The 19,257-nt window shown below is 35.2% G+C and overlaps 1 protein-coding gene across 1 annotated transcript in view; it reads right to left on the reverse strand.

Annotated features, from left to right (window-relative positions):
* Positions 1 to 1,360: 1,360 nt before the first annotated feature.
* ST6GAL2 (ST6 beta-galactoside alpha-2,6-sialyltransferase 2) overlaps positions 1,361 to 19,257 on the reverse strand; it is a 66,059-nt gene continuing 48,162 nt past the window's right edge. The window contains exons 3-7 of the mRNA XM_072403277.1: positions 10,570 to 10,667; positions 5,294 to 5,395; positions 4,023 to 4,197; positions 2,483 to 2,529; positions 1,361 to 1,543 (exon numbers count right to left, since the gene is read on the reverse strand). Of these exons, the coding sequence (XP_072259378.1) occupies positions 1,361 to 1,543; positions 2,483 to 2,529; positions 4,023 to 4,197; positions 5,294 to 5,395; positions 10,570 to 10,667 (605 nt within the window). The remainder of the gene's footprint in view (positions 1,544 to 2,482; positions 2,530 to 4,022; positions 4,198 to 5,293; positions 5,396 to 10,569; positions 10,668 to 19,257) is intronic.

Consider the following 19,257-nt stretch of genomic DNA (forward strand, 5'->3'; position numbering starts at 1 on the left):
CTTTGGAAGCACTTTTATAGAGCACACTGACAATGTTTTGGTAATTTTCTCGTACTATATCTATTTATTTGAAGCACCTATTTTAGTGATGGGTCACATTACGCTGATATTGAAAGCCCTAAAAGATACTACCAGTATGAAATTTTGGAAATGGCACACACAAGTGCCATATCTTGCCGGCTGAGAGCATAGATTACGCAGAGCGTCTGGAACAATGTAAGGTTTTATTTCACTGTGAAACTTGTTCATCTATGTTGTGCTGAGAAGGAAGAAGTGGCCTCTCATATTACCCAATATTGAAGATATGGATGGCAGACACATGATACAGTGATTAGGTAAATGCAGGCTTGTTGGTTAGTTTTAAAGCTAAGGTTAAGTTTAGGGTTATGGATAAAAGAAACATTTTCTTTAAAGTAAACTTTACATTAATAAAGCAAAGTTCAGTCCCTAACCAAAAATAATACCAAAAGTTTTAAAAAGGCTGCCAGAAAAAAAGTTGTGTCCTCATTTTGGATCTGCTGGTTAGATCATTATGCTTCCAATAAGTTATATAGAGCTTATTACGTCTCCCTTCCATGATATCAGGGGGCTCAAAATTTCGTAAAATGTTAATGTGAATGCGGTAAGGTTGAAGTGTATCTAACTTCCCAAACTGGTAATATATTCTTTAGGTTTATTGGCTGCAATATTTATCTTTTTTTATGCTTTAGTTCCTTTAAACATAAAAAAGCACACTGACATGGTGCAGTAGTATAAAGTAAGTGTAATAAAATGTAATATTAGAAGTTGAAATAACAATAAAATCTTGAACTCAAAAAACAATTAATGACTGGCATATAACAAGTACAGGGAAACAGCTTGAGAGCCAGAAACTGCCAAGCCTAGCCATGAGCCTGCTGTATTGGCACAGTATGTGAGGAGTAAAAGTCTTGTAATGGAGGATAATGGTGAGATTATCCTCCATTACATGACTCTGTTACGCCTCACATACAGTGCCAATTTACTATTTCTGAAGGACTTTGAAATCTGCAGAAATCCTTTGCTAAATGTATGGAAACTGTTGGATAGCGTTTCTTATGCGAGGCTGCAAATCCTATCTAGGGTGACGAATTTGTTATTGTTACAGTCATGAAAAAAACAAATGTACACCTTTCAGTTTTTGTATTAGGACATAATAAAAGGCAGCTGGTCCAGAGAAGGTTCTAATATCAGGTGTAAAACACACAACAGATTACTGTGTCAAAATTTATTTAACAAAAATGCATCTGTTATGGAGAGAAATCCATGTTTCCCGAGCGGTAATCCCGAGTGTGGCTCGGACTTAAATGTTTTTACAAAAAGTAGTAACCCCAAGCCACACTTAGGATGGAATTGAGGGCTTTTCTGGGCCCCATGAGCCGGCAGTGTCCTCCAGCAATGGCGTCCCGGCATCTGTGTCCTCTTGGCAATCCCCAGCCGGCACCAGCGTTCCCCTTTGGCGATATCCGGCATCTGTGTCCCCTGGCTTTGCATCCCTGGTGTGTGAATGTGGGTGTGCGAAATACTAAAATAATCATACCGCCAGGGAGGTTAAGGTGCTGCAAGGTGCCTAGGTCCCCTGGCTACAAACAAGGGCCAAATCATCACCCACTGTGTATAAAAGTTGTTTGGGCTGAGATGCTGTGTTTGGGTTTCACTAAACACGGGGCTGTACATTTTGGCCACATATGTCCACTCTGCCCTCATCTGTCTAAAGGACATTGTTCTGGAAGTCTTTTGTTTTTTTTTCAGATGCAATTATGAAATCTTAAGCCATGCTGCCATTCTCCTTTTAGAGAGAAGGGGATTTCTCATGGAAACCCTTCCAAACATGCCATACTTTTCCAGTCCTAATTATACCTAATGAACTTTAATATTTAACATAATAGTGAGGTCTTTGGAGTCTGGAGTTCTCAAGAGTTTGTTTTGCAATTTCTGTGAGCATTGCCTGGCCTTCGCTCTGAAGTCCACTATTGGCAAAATTTTCTTGAATATTTTCCACTTGCAAAAAATATTTAATACTGTAGAATTATGGACTTCAGATTGTTTGCAAATTACCTTATAACCCCTCCCAGATTTATGTACAGCAAAAACTGCCTTATTGGCATGGTGTAGTATGTTGTGTGTTCTTCTTCTGATATTGTATTTATCTAATTCTAACACCTGTCAAAGCCCATTTTATATTATGTCCTGATACACACAATCTTAGAATTGAAATGACTGTTGTAGTGCTTTACTTTATTTTTTCTAACTGATGTATATTAATATGTGGTATGAAGCTGAGTTAATCTGTGAGAGTTATTTATAGCTTTCTAATCCTACAATTATCACATTTCCTGGTCCTAAGTGGCTAGGCTTACACCTGCTATGTATTTTTGGAGGAAGCCATGGTTGCCACCCAGAAGTTTATCTCTCTTCCATGGTAGATGGGGAGATGTAAGTGATGTAGTGTAAAGCAGCTCACAGTGAATGGCATTGATACTGAATTTCTGGCAAGATCAAAGGTATTGTCTGTAATTGATATAAAATGGACTTATTCATAAATAAGAAAACCAATGCAGCTACCACATCTAAGGACAAACAAAGCTGCAATATATACATTTCCCTGGGTTTAGTCCCTGGGTTTAGTTAAGCATTAATGCTTTCAGGAATTGGCACAGGTAAAAAAGAATTTTAAATGGTAAACCTATTAATGATGGCCCACAATTTGGGCAGAGACTTTTTTCTAATTTTGGTTCTGTACATTACCACAATTAATTTTAAATGAAACAACTCAGATGCAGTTGAGCTGCAGATTTTCAGCTTTATTTTAGTGGGTTGAACAAAAAGATTGCATAAAGATGTGAGGAGCTAAAGCCTTTTTTTATTTTTACACAATCACTTCATTTCGGGGGCTCAAAAGTAATGGGACAAATTAAAAAGCTGTAAATAAAATGTTCATTTCTAATACTTGGATGAAAACACTTTGCTGGCAATGAGAGCCCGTAGTCTTGAACTCATGGATATCACCAGATGCTGGGTTTCCTCCTTTTAAATGCTCTGCCAGGCCATTACTGCAGCGGCTTTCAGTTGCTGCTTGTTTGTGGGCCTTTCAGTCCAAGGTTTTCTTCAACAAGTGAAATGCATGCTCAATTGGGTTCAGATCAGGTGACTGACTTGGCCGTTCTGAAATCAGCCAATTATTCCTAGCCAGAATTTAAAGTACCCTTTTATGTAAAAAAAACTCCTTAAGCTACTTACACAGGTCAGATGATTCTAGGCCGATATGAGCTGTCGGGTTCGTCCTGGCCAAAAATCTAACGTGTGTGTACAGAGGTCATACAACGTCATTCATGAATACTCCCTGGCAGATCCATGAACAACAGAAGATGAATGACCTCAATGGAAGTGAAGGGAGGAGAGCGCAGCAGGTTGCTGCTCGCTCGTTCGCCACTCTCCATAGAATAGAACGGCGCTGTATGTACAGAGCTCAATCATTCATCTTTCAGTCATTTGTCGCTGGAAACGATCATGAAAGACAAGTTTCCAACGACAATAATTGAGAGTGTGTACGTAGTCAACAATTCAAAATGTTCAATAGAAATATATGTCATCATTCTGTGTTATTAGAACACCTTCTATCTGTGTAAAAAAAAAGAATCTTTAAAAAAATCATATTTTCTATTTGTTCTCTGCTTTTCTACCCGTAATTATGATTCATGACTAGTTAGGTTTTTTTGTGTTAATACTAATCAATATTCCTTTGTCCTGTGGAACTCCTTACATTCCTAATACACCCTAGGGCTCTGTAACCTTGCAGAAAGTTAATTGATACCAACACTTAACTGACTTTTCCCACTTATAAAATATTCCACCACTCACTTGTGGTAGCAAGATTTAATTTTGTGTGGGATAATTATTTGTCAATCAATAGCAGTCATTAAGCATTCTACTTCTGCCAAAGGCAGCATTGTGTCGTCACTAAAGTATGTGTTGTAACGAATCAGTATGCTAAATACACCTACCAATAAAACCTGATGATGGGGGGTTAGGTTGTATCTTCTCCTCGCTGTTCTCTTGGATGATTTTCCACAGTTCCCACGTGAACTTAGGGTGAAGAATATAAAATGGCTGCTCTGGGTTTTTTTTCCGATGTTGTTCATAGGGTGGGAAAAAATTGTAGTCTGGTTTATGGTACCACTATGTAAAAAATACAGAGAAATGGGTAAGCTATTGAAACATAAATACTGGGCAGACCAGTAAAAAGTCAGTTCACCCAAAATATTGCACATTTATTATAAGGAAATGTCTTGAAATTTTTTCAGATACCTTCTGTTTTGATATGTGCTACTCTGTATTACCAGTGAAACTATTTATGTCATAGGTTCCAGCATGCATCAGTTTAATTTAAATAAAATTTTTAATAAATATTATTAATAATTATTTGATTTTAATTTTAAAAGTGTTGGAGATTTACAAAATACGGGAACCTAATGCAGGAAGCCAGCTGTTTTGTATGATTGGTTATTGCCCATTTTTTTTAACTGCCTTACTGCATAAGGCTTACAGTGGGCACATGCTGCAGCCTGCATGCCAATTCTAGCTTTGCTCAGTATACATTTGCTCCAGCATCTGCTACTATATCATGAACACAGAGAGTGACTTCAGCATGCATTTGTTAGATGCTGCCCTTCCAAATTACATTTCTGATGTACATTGTATTAGGATTCCTGTACATCAGCACATTAATGACACAACTTACAAATATGGCTGCCAGTCTGCAGAGGTTGCCAGGCCAAAACCAATGACATAAAGACATACTAACCTTTTCAAATCTTAAATGGAATTTATAAAACAAAAAAGATTCAAAAAAGTGATGCACAAGTGTGCTCTACTATAAAAACTAGTTACTTATGATAGTTACATAATGATATTATACAAGATTTAATTTATGTGAAATATAAGTAAAAACCCATCTACACATGTATTTTTTGCACCTAATGGAAGAAACATACTGAATTTGGTGGGCAATCAGGTCATAATAACAAAAGCTATGTGACATTTTTCATCCAGGCTAAAGTACCTCTTTAACAACACTAGGTTTACACAGCAGGCCTAAAATGCCAAACACAATATTGCACATGAACTGCTACCATGACTGGATATAAAAAAAATTGAACACCTTTCATTCAGTGGATATTTTTTATGAATGTAGGCAGATTCACTATAGCAAAATAATTTAAAAGTTTATCCAAAAAAATATATTTGGAAGATATTTGTTGAAAAGGGGTCTTACCATATGAAGATCGGCATAATAAGGAGAAGGATCCCATGCAACCAAAGTGACATCTTTATACAATGAACTGTCTGTAAAGTGATGACTTGGGTTTGTAAGGATCTGCAGATATAAAGAATGAGCAAGCTTAAACCATTTTACTTTACTGATCTGAGAAACAACATCTCCCAGACAAAAGCAGTGTTAGAAACCCAAGTTATGTATTATCTATTATAATACAAGCAGTATTTCATTTACTGAACTTGTTTAAAGTATATTTGAAATATACAGTGAGTGCAAGTTCTAAAGCATTGATATTGTCCATAGTATATACCCCATGGGAATAAAGATAAGTGTTGTTACCTAAAGATCTATTATACCCATAAAGGTAATACCCAAGATATTGTAGGTTTTAAAAATATGAATTATTGCTAGTCACCAAAAGTTGTTTTTAAGGCCTAAATGTGTAGTTATTAAACATATTACTCAAAATGAAAGCGATAATGCCCTTGTCTGAGAGTACCTGGTATATGTACTCTTTGCCTTTATAGAGGTAATATTAGACAAATATATAAGGGATCCTAAGGTTAGTGTAGGGGAGAAGAAAAGAGCAAGAATGAGCAACATTTGGGGTGTGGGGAAGAGGGAAAGGTAGCGTTGTATTACAATTCGGACCTGCCTCAGAATTATTGATAGATGTAATTCACATGTCTATATGCCTAAAGGGGAGAACTTGGATTAAATCTGGGTGAAGTTTACAGCAATCTGCTGAAAATATCCAACACAGCAAGTTGCAATGTACCCATAAATATGTCCAGCAGAAAAACCAATATTGGCACCAACAGACATAAATCTCCTCATCCAATCTAGATGATTATCTGCTCATATCTTTGGGTACCTTTATTCTTATAATGTTTATTGTCTTTAAAGCAACTTAACATAAATTTATTTTTGCTGCTCAATTGCTTACTTTCAGAATTTAGCTTTTAAACTAGATGTTTCATATTTATCCAAAAAACATATTTAATATGCTAAATGTAGTTTAATATAATTGAAACTGCTTTTATACTTGAGATTTATCCCTGCACAGAAATTATAATTATTTCAAATTTATGTTAAGGAGCTTAGGCAACATCTATCTATATCACATATTTGTACTCACTGTGGAGAACGCAAAAATATATATACAATAAAATAAATATATATATACAATAAAAACAAAGCCAGTATCATAACAGGACAAGTGTACAACATACTTTTTATGGAAACGTCTTAGAGTATAACACCAACCAAAACAGATTTAATTCAAGGTTCATTTCCTAGACTTTTAAAACTCTCAGATGCGAGGTTGTATGGGCATCACACCTGTTGTCATAAAACCTCTGACAAATTCGCAAAAAAGAATATTGTTTTGGAAATAGAATAATAAAGTTACCTGTCACTACTGGGTGAAAAGTAACCCTGGCCTGAAAAATAAGGCTGGATGTGTGTAAACTCTGCCATGCAACTAAGCACTGGTCACTGAAGAATGATTGTTCCTCCCATCAGGAAGTAGTGAGCCGCCAGGACTACATGCAGCTGCTAAACTGCCCATCCCCATCCTGGTATTAAATGTATAAAGTTTTCAGGGCTGTCTGCAATGTGTATCAGCTGTCACATTCCAAGATTGGTAGAAAAACTACATTTCTCAGTATGTAATGTGAATAAAATATCTGTGTATGTATGTAACATTATTCAGCCACTGTGTTATGGATATAATATGTCATATGAGTTTTTGCAAAGTATGTCCCTGTGGAAATGACCATGCCTGTGTAGTGTTTTGACACATTGTTTATCTAAAAAAAGTAAACCTTTCCTAAAAGAAAAATGGTAGTTGTCATTTTTATGCTTACTTCCAAAAAAGTAACTTTTTGACTTTTTCACTTCTACATTTTTAAAGATGACTTTGAGTACATCCAACAGTTAAAATCCTAGATGTCTTGTAGGCTCAGGAACTAAAACTAATAATATTTTGGTGTGTTTGTTTTTGACTTCTGAATGTTAACTTGATTGATAACAGATTGTGTAGAAATGTCATTATTGAAATTTTAGCCACACTTTGTATCTATTCTGTACTCTCCTCATCATAAAGTAATAAAAACAATTATTATTTTACACATATTTAGGTGTTTTCAGAATAAAAGCTAACTGCAATTTTGGAATTCTAGATCCTAAACATTTTGCCATGATCAAGTTTATTGAGGATTTTATTAAAACGTAAGATTTTTTTTCTGTTAGGCTTTACATTTTTGATGTATATGTTGCTTGAAAGATTTGCTAGAAATAATAACTTGTGAAACTGATGTATTCAGGGGAAAAAAGATGATCTTCCTGTGTCCTTGTTTTCTAATCTCCTAGTTTTAGTGGGATGAATGGACACCAGAAATAGACCATTCAGACAACAGCATCATGGTGCATTGGGTTAAGGAATGAGCATTATTGGAGCATTTATATAACTCATTATTGTGCATTGCGTTAAGTTGGAATAGGCTGGTGATACACCGAACTGCCCAAATAAAAATAAAGAGGCTTTTGGCGATGCAGTACACCAGAATTCATGGTACTATGTCCTAACTGCGTGTTGTGATGTGATGTAACCCATGTGCACTGGAACTGAAAATAGTGGACAATGAACACATTTCTGTGGACTGAATGGTGTTATCCCTGCCTAGTTGTCTTTTGCTAGCTAACTCTCAAGTCAAAATAACATAATGGGTAAATATTGTGTAGTTTAAGATAAGAATTAGAAGATACAGTATGTAAAGTATCTTGTACACTTATCAAACAGATATAACAAAATGCTTCCAAAGTTTTCGAAACAGAATAAAAGTGAATTGTTTTTGAACTTACACTTTTACGTACCCTTGATCTCTAAACATAATCCCCACACCAAACGTAATCCTTAACTCATACCTTAACCTTTCCTATCATAGTTACAAATAACCATAGTTTTAAACACAGTATATACACTAGAAAGGTTAATGGTATTTTTAGGTAATTAAATAAAAGACAGAGAAAGATAGAGTTTTGGGCACAAATATAGAAAATATAATTTGTAGTACAAGTTTACATACAAAATTATGAAACATCATAACATCTTTCATAATTTTGTATGTAAACTTGTACTACAAATTATATTTTCTATATTTGTGCCAAAAACTCTATCTTTCTCTGTCTTTTATTTAATTACCTTTATATAAACGAGAGTTAGGCACAATCAAAATATAGAGATATCCACCACACACTACTCTAATGATATAAATAATAGTATTTTTAAACAAAGCCCATCTATCAGTCCCATAGAAGTCTATAAGGCATTACTGCACAGACACAACGGGATGTTGGTACGTATGAACATGTGGGGGAAGGAAACAAGATAACTGTACTATTTGATAATACATTCTTTAAACTAAGTCCTAAGTTATAATATGAGCCAATTTATTGCTGCAAAATTACCAGTGCTAAAACCTATTCTCAAAAAACCTGATGATTTATAGAGACTGTGGGGCATGTTTATCAAAAAGTAGGAGAATTTACATACAAAAACTGGCTTACTACATATATAACACCAAGTGAGAACAAGCTCTGTTCCCTGGCGAATAGATTTGTAAAAATAGAATAATGGTACTGTAGCAGTTTAGTACTTTATTACCACTTATGAAAAGTGACAATAATCTTAATATAATTTTCAAATAAATTGCAACAAGCAGCAAAAATAGACTGGAAAGGTCACTTTGGAAGGTAAGTCTGCCATATTCTGCATATAGCACAAGTGAATTTGCATAGTATTGCAAAAGCCTGATTACCTGGATATATATTTAGATCTGCTTTGGCATTTTAAAGAAAAAAAATACCAGTTGATAACTTACATTTTTAGAATCAAATCCAACCCAATGTTATCAACTGAGGAAAAATGTATCTGTCAATACATGTGCACATAAAGGTGAAGTATTTCACTTACATAGGCACACCACTGGGTGTCACTGTAGTTTTAGGATGATACATACTAATATTTCTTATATGAACCTTTTAAATTGGTATTTGCATAAAAAGATCTTGTAAAACCATCCATCCTGAAAACTAGGACATTTCTGTGCTTTTAAAATGCAATTTTGCTAATTATTTACCTTGTGTGTGCAATGAAAAGAATTTAAAAAAAAAATATGTAGGTTTTTTGAAACATTTGCTGTTTTTTATAGTGTGTGAGTGTGTGTGTGTGTGTGTGTGTGTGTGTGTGTTGGGGGGGGGGGGGTAACACATCACTTTTTGGCTACTGAAATCCCAACTCCTAGAAGTGTTCTCATGCCCAGGTCTAAAGTAATGGATGAATATTTGCTTACTGGCGGCAAGTAGAGTTATACTTGCTGCATGGATTCATTCGTATCCACCTTCAACCTTCTAAAATGGTTACCTGGAGAGGCGTCTTTATTAGAGACAGGTTAGATGCAGAATGTGCCGAAATCACAACTTTTTTCAATTTTCGTGAATTAAGTACAGTTGAACAATCACAGATATATGGCAGGTTTATATATTCTATAGGTTTGAGTTCTGAGCCTATATGCTATTCTATATTTTATGTTTTGTTTGTTCCCATTGTGGGTTATAATTTTTTTTGTCATTTCTGTAATACGACTGACATTGTATTTCGTTTATTATTGTTTTTGTGTTATCTTAATTTTGAAACATCCCAATAAAAAGATTTGAAAAAAAACAGAACTCACTAATAAACCAATACAAGAATAATGTCTATGCAATTACTGTCAGAGGTCAATATTAAGAAACGAACTATAACAAAGTAATACGGGGGAAAAAAAATCATTATTTTTGCAGCTGGTACATATTTGCATTTTTAAATTACATTTTAATCCTTTCAATTACTAGATACAATTTACATTCACCGCACTGTTTCAGATCAAAAGTAATATCTCTTAATAAGTAAGAAACCCACAGTTGCAACAAATTATTTCTTTTTAACATGAAAAGTAATTTACTTTATTTTTAGTATTATGTTCAACGAATGAAATATTTCCAAACATGTTCTCTGACTTGTTAACATTTTGGTGAAGTAGGATGTATGATTTTTCTAACATGAAAATGAACTTTCCAATAAATAATAAATGCACACACACATGTAACAGGTTTTTACCACATCAAAAATAATAAACGTCTTTATTTTTGTATGTTACTCCTCCCATTTTAAATACCAATTAAACATACATTAAAAGTAATCTGATGGGATACATGGATTAGTGTCTTACCTGAGAATTTATAATGCGCATGGTGGTTTTATTTCCAACATCTTTTTCATAATTGTGTGTTGGTGCCGAATTAAAGCGCAACACTGCATCATGGGCATCTAAACATAGAACGGCATAACATAGTGTAAGTAATAAGCAAATCTGCAAACATGTACTGCATATTAAGTCTGAACAAATTCATCTCCAGCCGGGATGATGAAATACATGAACACTTGTTCTGAACACCAGAACATTCAAAATGTAGAATGTGTTTTATGGCAACCCATTAGTCACTAGGGGTTCTTTTTATATCAAATGGAGCAAAGCAAAACAGTTGTTACCCCAAAATAACAGTGCATTGTAAAAATGAAAAAGACAATATGGGAAAAATATCAACGCTGCTATATTTGTTAGCAGTTAGTTCCCTTTTTACACTTCTTTTGTTTTATAGAATAATAACCTTTCATTTACATCAACTGCCTTCAAAAAACATTTTTTGGTTTCTGTGCACCACAGATTTGTTCTTCTTCATGCTGCCCAAAGCAACTCATACTATCTAACTATATGTACGCTGTTGTAATCTGCCAGTTTAGTAATACCTGCTTGTAGATATACTAATAGAATTATTTTATAAATACAAAAGAAATAGAGATTATAATATACACTGCATGTTTTCTGTCACTGTGAAACGAGGTAGATGTATATATTGCTGACATGTACCTATGCAAATTGGTAATATAGAGTCTGTGTTATTAAGACATGAATGTGTTGCAGCAGACAACGTAATGTACACATGGAGGCCTAGTGATAAAGCTGTGAATCTGACATCCACTGAAACATTCCTCTGGTGGAGAGTCAATAAATGCCATTGAAACACATGGACCTGAAAGATTCTCCAACAGAGAATGCCAGATTCACTGCTTTATCAATAGACCCCATAATATTCCATAAATTACATAGCAGTTTGCTATCTGCCCAGGGACACACCAACGCACCAAGGAGAAGCAAACCACACCAGCTACACATTTTCACACAGCTGCGGTTCTTCCGCCAAATAGGGAAGAGCAACTTAGAACTTTCTAGAACGATCAATTGGTCAGGAAATCCACTGTGACTGCATGCAAACACATGCACAAAATAGCTCCCAACCACTCCTATTTAGGTGAATGGGAGTGGTTGGGACCACGGTGGAGCCTGTGGCAAAATGTTGCAGTTAACCATAGCAGGAACACAGAAGCTCTTTAAAGTGAACCTGTGCCCAGACTATAAAAACTTATTTACACATTATCAAAAAATAGTATAGCTTAGCTATCACTTGTTTGTTGTCTTTGAAAATGACCGGGCCATTTCTATGAATGGGATATTTACATCTCAGTCACAGTGGGTCAGATAGCAGTGGTTTGGGGGGCATTCAGAATGAATGACACTCCAGCGCACCAACATGCATTATTTGTATGAGGAGTACAGTGCACAGTAAAGGGTGCAGTGTTGCACCACATAGATGTGAACATGAGCTAAATAAATGCTTGGATACATCTTCTGGTTAAATAATATTATTACACAGTATTTATATAGTGCCGACATATTAGGCAGCGCTTTCCAAAGTTCATGGTCATATCACTAGCTGTCCCTCAAAGGGGCTCACAATCTAATGTGTACAATATTATTTTTCTATATGCTTAATAATGCATCCATTCTGCTTGCTTGGAACATGTTAAAACTTTAGTGTATATGACCTGGGCACAGGTTCACCTTAAAGCAGAACTCAAGTTTTGTAAATAATAATTAAATAAAAAAAAAATAAAAAATATTTCTGCAATAAAGAATACTTTCCTGCATGATTGCTGCCTTATTTTAAAAAAGTGCATGTGCAGCTCAGCATATGGTGCCAGGAATTTCCCAGGTATCCTAGCAGGACTTAAAGCCTTGCTCTGAGTTTATATTAGGGCTGAGTGAGCTTGAAAGCTGGAAAGTTGCTGCTGGTTTGGGAAAGCTGAACAAGCATGCATAGATATCTAACTAAAATTTGAGGACACATCGCTCCACATCGCTGCAGCTACATAGATCATTGTGTGTTTGTTTTGAAGGTTGGTTTGTAACCACTTGAAAAATCTGAATTTCTAGTCTGACCAGAATTATATTTTAAGACTAATGTTACTTTTCAAAAACCTCCACATTTTTAACTAATTCCTATTCCTTGCTACAAATTTATTCCACAGCTTTGTTCTCATACAAAATGATCTGAGAGGTGTCACTTGCAATCAGATTACAAAGCAGCCACTTCTTGCAGGTTATTTTCCTAACTTGCATACCTAGATTTCCAAGCATTTTATTTTGTAGAACATAAGTTTGGGTAAAATGTAGCAGACTAGAATTATTTAACACTAACTCACACAGACAAGGCATGGAAGAATGAGGTTTGCTCAGAGCAAGAAATAAATAAAAAGGCTATCAAAGCTTAGCACATCCAAAAAAATAAAATAAAGGTAATCAGTTTCCCAGCCACTGGTTATTAAGCTAAATTGTTGCAATGCTGTCTCATTTCATACTAGTAAGACATCCACAGCAAATGTTAATTAACTATTAGGATGTGGGATTTCTAGCTAAAATGTGTTTTATCAATGCTAGCCTTGGATAGTATCATAAAAGCTATGTAATACCTTTTACTGGCTAAAATATATTTTGGCACACACTTGAAAACCTGAAACATTGACATACATGAGGTTTGACATTAGTTCACATTCACATTATTTTCATTGTGTCCTAAAGATTACCAGTCCTATTTAAAGGAACTGTGTAATGCTTAAAAGAGACACACATCAAGTTCCACTTTTAGAAAAAAAGGAAATATATTATGCAGATATTTTAAAACCTTCATATTCTGTTCTGAATCCTATAACCACTGTAGATTCAAAGGAAGAAAAAAACCCTGTAAAGCATGGTCCAACATGATTAAACGTGGGTGGGGGGTGGGGGGGATCCTTCCTGATTCCCCAAGGCAATTGTATACTCCTGTGATCAACAATGTCCGGTGTCATTACTCATAAAATGTAATACCCAGTTATGATTTGAGAATTTTGAAATGCATCCCATTTATTTGCTTTTTCCATAAAACAATTCACTGATCCAGCAAGAAAACACTTACTTGTGATCACATGCCCCCCTCTATCAATGGAGAAAAAATTTGGTTCAGCTCATCTTTTCTCATAGCTGAGTTTCTCCATGTCCTTCAAATCCAACATACATAGCTGCAAACAGAACTACAGTGTATATATATATATATATATATATATATATATATACATATATTGTACAGGATTGCAGGGGGGAGGGGGATCTTGGACGGAAGGTACATTTCCCCTATATACAGACGCTGGTCCCTTCTTTAAACTGGTGTATTGGGAAGAGAGTCACACACCAGTTGCACCTGCCCTGGAAGGGGGAATCCCACAAAGGCCCTGATTTTTTAAAGTTCTCCAAGGCTGGAGGGAATACACTTTCATCAGTGAAGCTGGGTGATCCAGCAAACCTGGCATGAATCTAGTCCAGGATTGAAAAGATTTGGTAACAAATAGCTAATGACTTTTAGGAAGTCCATTCCAGGTTTCTAGATTACCCAGCTTCACTGATGAAAGTGTATTCTCTCCAGCCTTGTAGAACTTTAAAAAATCAGGGCCAAAGTCTCAGGTGAGCAAGAAGGAGAGAGGAGTAGAATTGCAGGAAGTGGCCTGCAAACAAGCTTGGTGGGGAATCAAGCTAAGAAGTGGTGTTGCTGTTACATGGGAAGCCATTGATGCTGATTTGAGTTTGTTTGATTTATAGACTGTGGGAACCCCAGACTAGGGATTGGACCCTCATGAGATATTTGTCTTGGACTCATCCTTATTGTGGGGACGTTGTGATGGACTATGGACAATTACCCAACTAGGCTGAAGTAAACCATTTTCTGTTTTGTTTATATCCCCCCTGGGTTGCTGAAAAGAAGTTGTTTTCTTTACTTATCCCAAAAAAATCTTGTGTCTGTTACACCCTTTTGGTGGGAAGCGTGCTGGCTGCGTGTGGTCTGAGCTAATCCCCAGACTTTACAATATATACTGTATATATATATATATATATATATATATACACACAAGTGTGAGAATTGTTTTATTGTTTTAGCCATTTGCATTTGTTGCATTTTGTTTTCCTGATTATTGTTTATTGTAACCCAAAATTCAATAAAAACTATAATAAACAGATATTACAAGTGTTTCTATTCTTCTTTCAATGGGTCTGATTTATGAAAGCACTCCAAGGATACACTTTCATCAGTGAACCTAGAAAATGTTTTCAATCCTGGACCAGATTCATTCCAGGTTTTTTATATTACCCAGGTTCACTGACAAAAGTGTATCCAGTCTTGAAAAGCTTTATTAAATCAGGTCCATTATGTGCTGTATGAGGTCCCAATATATTTCTTGTCAACCCTTTGGCTTCTTAAAGATACTGTTAGTGTCTCCGTGTTCTGAGAATGTTGGACATTGAACAGTACCCTTCTGAAGGCAGATTATTTTCTAAACACACATTCAGGTATCACTCAATGTAAGTACCGAAATATATATCCAGAAATGTAGGTTAAGAGATCTAGTTCAGCATCAAGTATTATAAATGACTCCATAATCACAATATATTAGCACTCAATATATTCGCTTGATGTTTTCATTTAACTCCGAGAATTGCTCATGGTGGGTTAATGAAACCTGCCGTTCACTGTGTGTTACAGTAAAATGAATTAACTGAAGAAAAAGCTTAGTCTACTTTGGAGATTAACTGCCTACACCTGTCAGACTGCAGTTTGCATCCAGAAAAAAGCATCTGCGCTTCTTACAAATCTTAACTCTTCTCTAATTTATACATTTTGTATCACAGTAAATAAAAACAAAAGAAAAACAAGTGAATATTAATAGATAATGCTAAAGTAGGACTAAGTTATGTTTCACAAGCAAAATTAGTAAACACATTCACACATGCAAATGCATTCTGCAGTTCTCATACAACTCTGTATTTAAAGTTTGCAGGAAAACTGTCAAGCTGTTAAGATTTAACTTTTGTTATTTTGACAAAAATGTATTTCTGCATCTTTTATTCGAATACCACCACACTATACCTTTGTGTTATATTATCCATGGTTTATTTTAGCCATAAGCCATCTTCCATATCTATTCCATAGCACTACGGTCAATAAATAAATTGTACTATCATCTATGGAAAGTGATGTAACTATATCCCCATTGGATGATCTCTATAAGAAGACATGTTCTATCCCAAACACAGTCCTGCTTCTCTTCTGCCTCTTCTTCAGCTTTTATTTTAGAGAGGGAAGGAAAAGAGGAGGGAAAATAGGTCAGGAGCGCCTGTTTGGTTCAGTGATGGGGTTTCCCTTATGCAAATGTAGGAGTAGAACGATATACTAAGAGAGAGATGTGGAAAGCTAATAACCTCTGTGTGTTCAATTGAAAGATGAAGCCAAGGTCATAGAGAATCCCAGGTACTGCACTTTTCCCCTAAGGAGTAGCCAAAGTACACATAATTTTAGTGTGTCCATGTAATTTAGAGTGTTTGCAAACTGTTTTACGGTTTCGCTATTATTCAAGGAAAGAACATTAAAACACGCTGTAATTCTTATGTCTGATGTCATGGTTTAGGTGAGTTAATTTTATTTAAATTGATTTCAACCATGAAAAGTTTTAAAAATAGTTGTTTTGCCTGCATTTAAAAAGAAAAAATCCTGGTTCTATACATAATATAACTGTGCTGAATGCTGTACTGGGACAATCCAGACAAAGAGTACACAAGAAAATCATATTATAAGCATTTCTGAAGAAACAATGGTACCTGACTGACACTGTTCAGTAGATCTCTACCACAGTGTGCCTTATTTTACCTAACACTAAAGATGTATTACCATTCACTTCAATGGTGCTTATGTTTAGTACAAAATACATGCACGTACAATGTTAACTACATTAGTACTCATAACTCAGGGTCTGTACGTGTTGGGGAAAAACTGAAATCTGCTTTAAAAACTGATTTAGAAAAGTTTGCTGTGGTTTCTGATGATTATCAAAACTACTTTTTTGTTGACCTGTGATATTTGCATGTTCACATCTAAAACTATGTACAGAAAATAGATTTTCATTGCCTGAAAATCGCTTAGTGATCTGGTACAACTACTATTGTTTTCCAATTGGGTGCTGCATGGCTCCTCTCAGTAACCCTCTCCTCTCAATAGAACAACTGTTTGTCCTACTGTCCATGGACACAATCACTAACAATGTGCGGACATGAACTGATAAGAAGGATAAGCAGCACCATTTTTACATTTTCAATTGGATATAGCAATTATCGTTTAAAAAAGAAGCATTTTCACTGGCTTTGTGAGCAAATGCTCACATTTATAAAAACAAGTTGGGGTGAATAGAGAAGCCCTCTCAGGTCTTAGGTTTACTCTACAACTGTACTGTACTTTCCTCAACCCTTCTTGACCTAAATCCTGGACAGTTATCTAGTCAACCAATGGAATTATTCTTCATCAGGTTAAAAAGGTAAATGTTGGTCTCATTAGACCAGAGAACCTACTTCCATATTTGCTATGCCTTTTAGGAAACTTCAAAGAGAAGTCAATATCTGTTGACTCACAGTAGACAAAGAGTTTTCTGTGACTTTTCTATTCTAAACATTTGTTTGGCATCAATGACTGAGAATTAACTGAAAGTTAGCAAAATGGTGTCTCTTATCTTCCTCTTATGATAACAATTATTTATAAATGGAATTTGTGATACTGTAGGGGTCATTTAAAGTTTCATAGCTGATCCTTAATTAATTATTCTCCAAAACGTTATATATTTTGTTTGGATAGCACCTAGATCTATACCAAGCTGTTTAGATATGTTCTTACTCACACTCTGGGACTTTCCAGAACTAGGTGTTTTAAATTTGAGATCATATAACATTTTGATTACCTAAAAGTGGACTCCAGCCAACTAATCTGACCTATTAAAGGCAATTCCTTAGTGGTTTTACATAAAAAGGAGCAAATACTAATGGAAATAAAACAGTTTTTATGTGTAAATTGTAAAAAACACTGTTGGCTAAATATATTTTAATTCCAGATTGAAACACTTTGAAATGTGAATTCCCAAGGGGGGGGCAACACATCTTATCTGCTTCTGAATAATATGTTGGGTATGAAAATGGCAACTTATGTGGTGCTTTTAATTTTGTATATTTTTGTGTAAATATTTTTTTTCCTTCATCTACCTAGTGACAAACAATCCCAATACCAGTCAAAACAAAGTAAGGTTAAAAACCCATAGAACACACAGTCCAAGATTGTTTCTGACATATAATATACATTGAAAAGGATTCCCCTGGAGAGTAGACCCTGCAGCTATTTTTGCACAAACTAATTTCATGAGAGGGACTTGCTGCAGCTGTGTAAGCAATTTCACATATAACTCCTCCATCTCGTTAGCTTCTCAAAAGCACTAAATGGGTCAAGGAATTGATATTTACTTTTACAAGGTTTTCATATCCTCTGTGGAGCAAAACATTAAATACTATCTTATTTCATATTTACAGTTTATTCTGCCCTTCAGAGTGCCATTATATTGAGCAGTATAAACTGGATAGGCAATTAAAGAGTCTTGGCCGCAGAAGAGTCTCAGTTATTGCACATATTTACACAGGATATTAATTGATCGGCACATAACTTCTAGACCTGTGTAAGCAGCCAGACAACAAATACAATATTACACATTAATGGTGCCAGCAATGTTATATTAATATTAATGTGATCAACAAATAACACTCAAGATTCATTGTTCTTTGAAGCAAAATCAATCCTGCACAAAGCTCTAAAAATGAAAGTGCAGATAAAATGTAGGACTAAACATTTCTTCTAGGCACAGTTTACATCTATGTAATACAGTTTCTAAAGTCCTTTATATGTTGTCATGCCTAGAACAGTTTACCCCACTTTTCCCAACCAACCTTAAGTTAAGACTTTAATATGATGTCTCTTAATTTTTCAGTAGTGTCTCTGTTAGTGTTTAGGGAGACGTTCTCTTTTTTTCACTGGAGTTCACTTTAGACAGCTTACTAATGTTTATAAAATCTTGACTGCTTCCAGTCCATCATTCCACTCTGTAAAGATTTTCCTTGATGTTTTTTCTGGTTTGCAAAGATAAAATTTGTAACAGAAAAGGGTAATATATGGAAAATGTCAACTCTGAAAAAAGACAGAAGGGACCATGATGACTCACAGTTCCTGGCCAACAGCATAGGAAGAACAATGACAAGAGTCAATTTACTAAAGTTTAACATAATTGGTATTTTTTTACTATATGTAATGTGTTAATTTTCACAACCTATATTTATATTAGTATAATAGTTTGAAATACAATTCTTCTCTGATTTCCTCATATTGATTCAGGTCCTGCCATTTCTCTACCAAGAGCCTTACACAAGAAGGATTTGCGTTTTCTCTATTCCTTTGTATTTGCAGTATCCTGTAGGCTCTCTGTTAGATTGTTCTGTAACAGTTTATTACTATTAGGTCACTACCACCATCAACCACAGTATTAAGCAGTAAGGCTTGTTGAGAGATGGTGGGCTAGAGCACTCTGTTTGCATGACCCCCCTACATTTTAACACAGTTGAAGGTGTTAC

This window comes from Pyxicephalus adspersus, chromosome 1 (genome assembly GCF_032062135.1).
Source record: "Pyxicephalus adspersus chromosome 1, UCB_Pads_2.0, whole genome shotgun sequence".
NCBI classification, from domain to species: domain Eukaryota; kingdom Metazoa; phylum Chordata; class Amphibia; order Anura; family Pyxicephalidae; genus Pyxicephalus; species Pyxicephalus adspersus.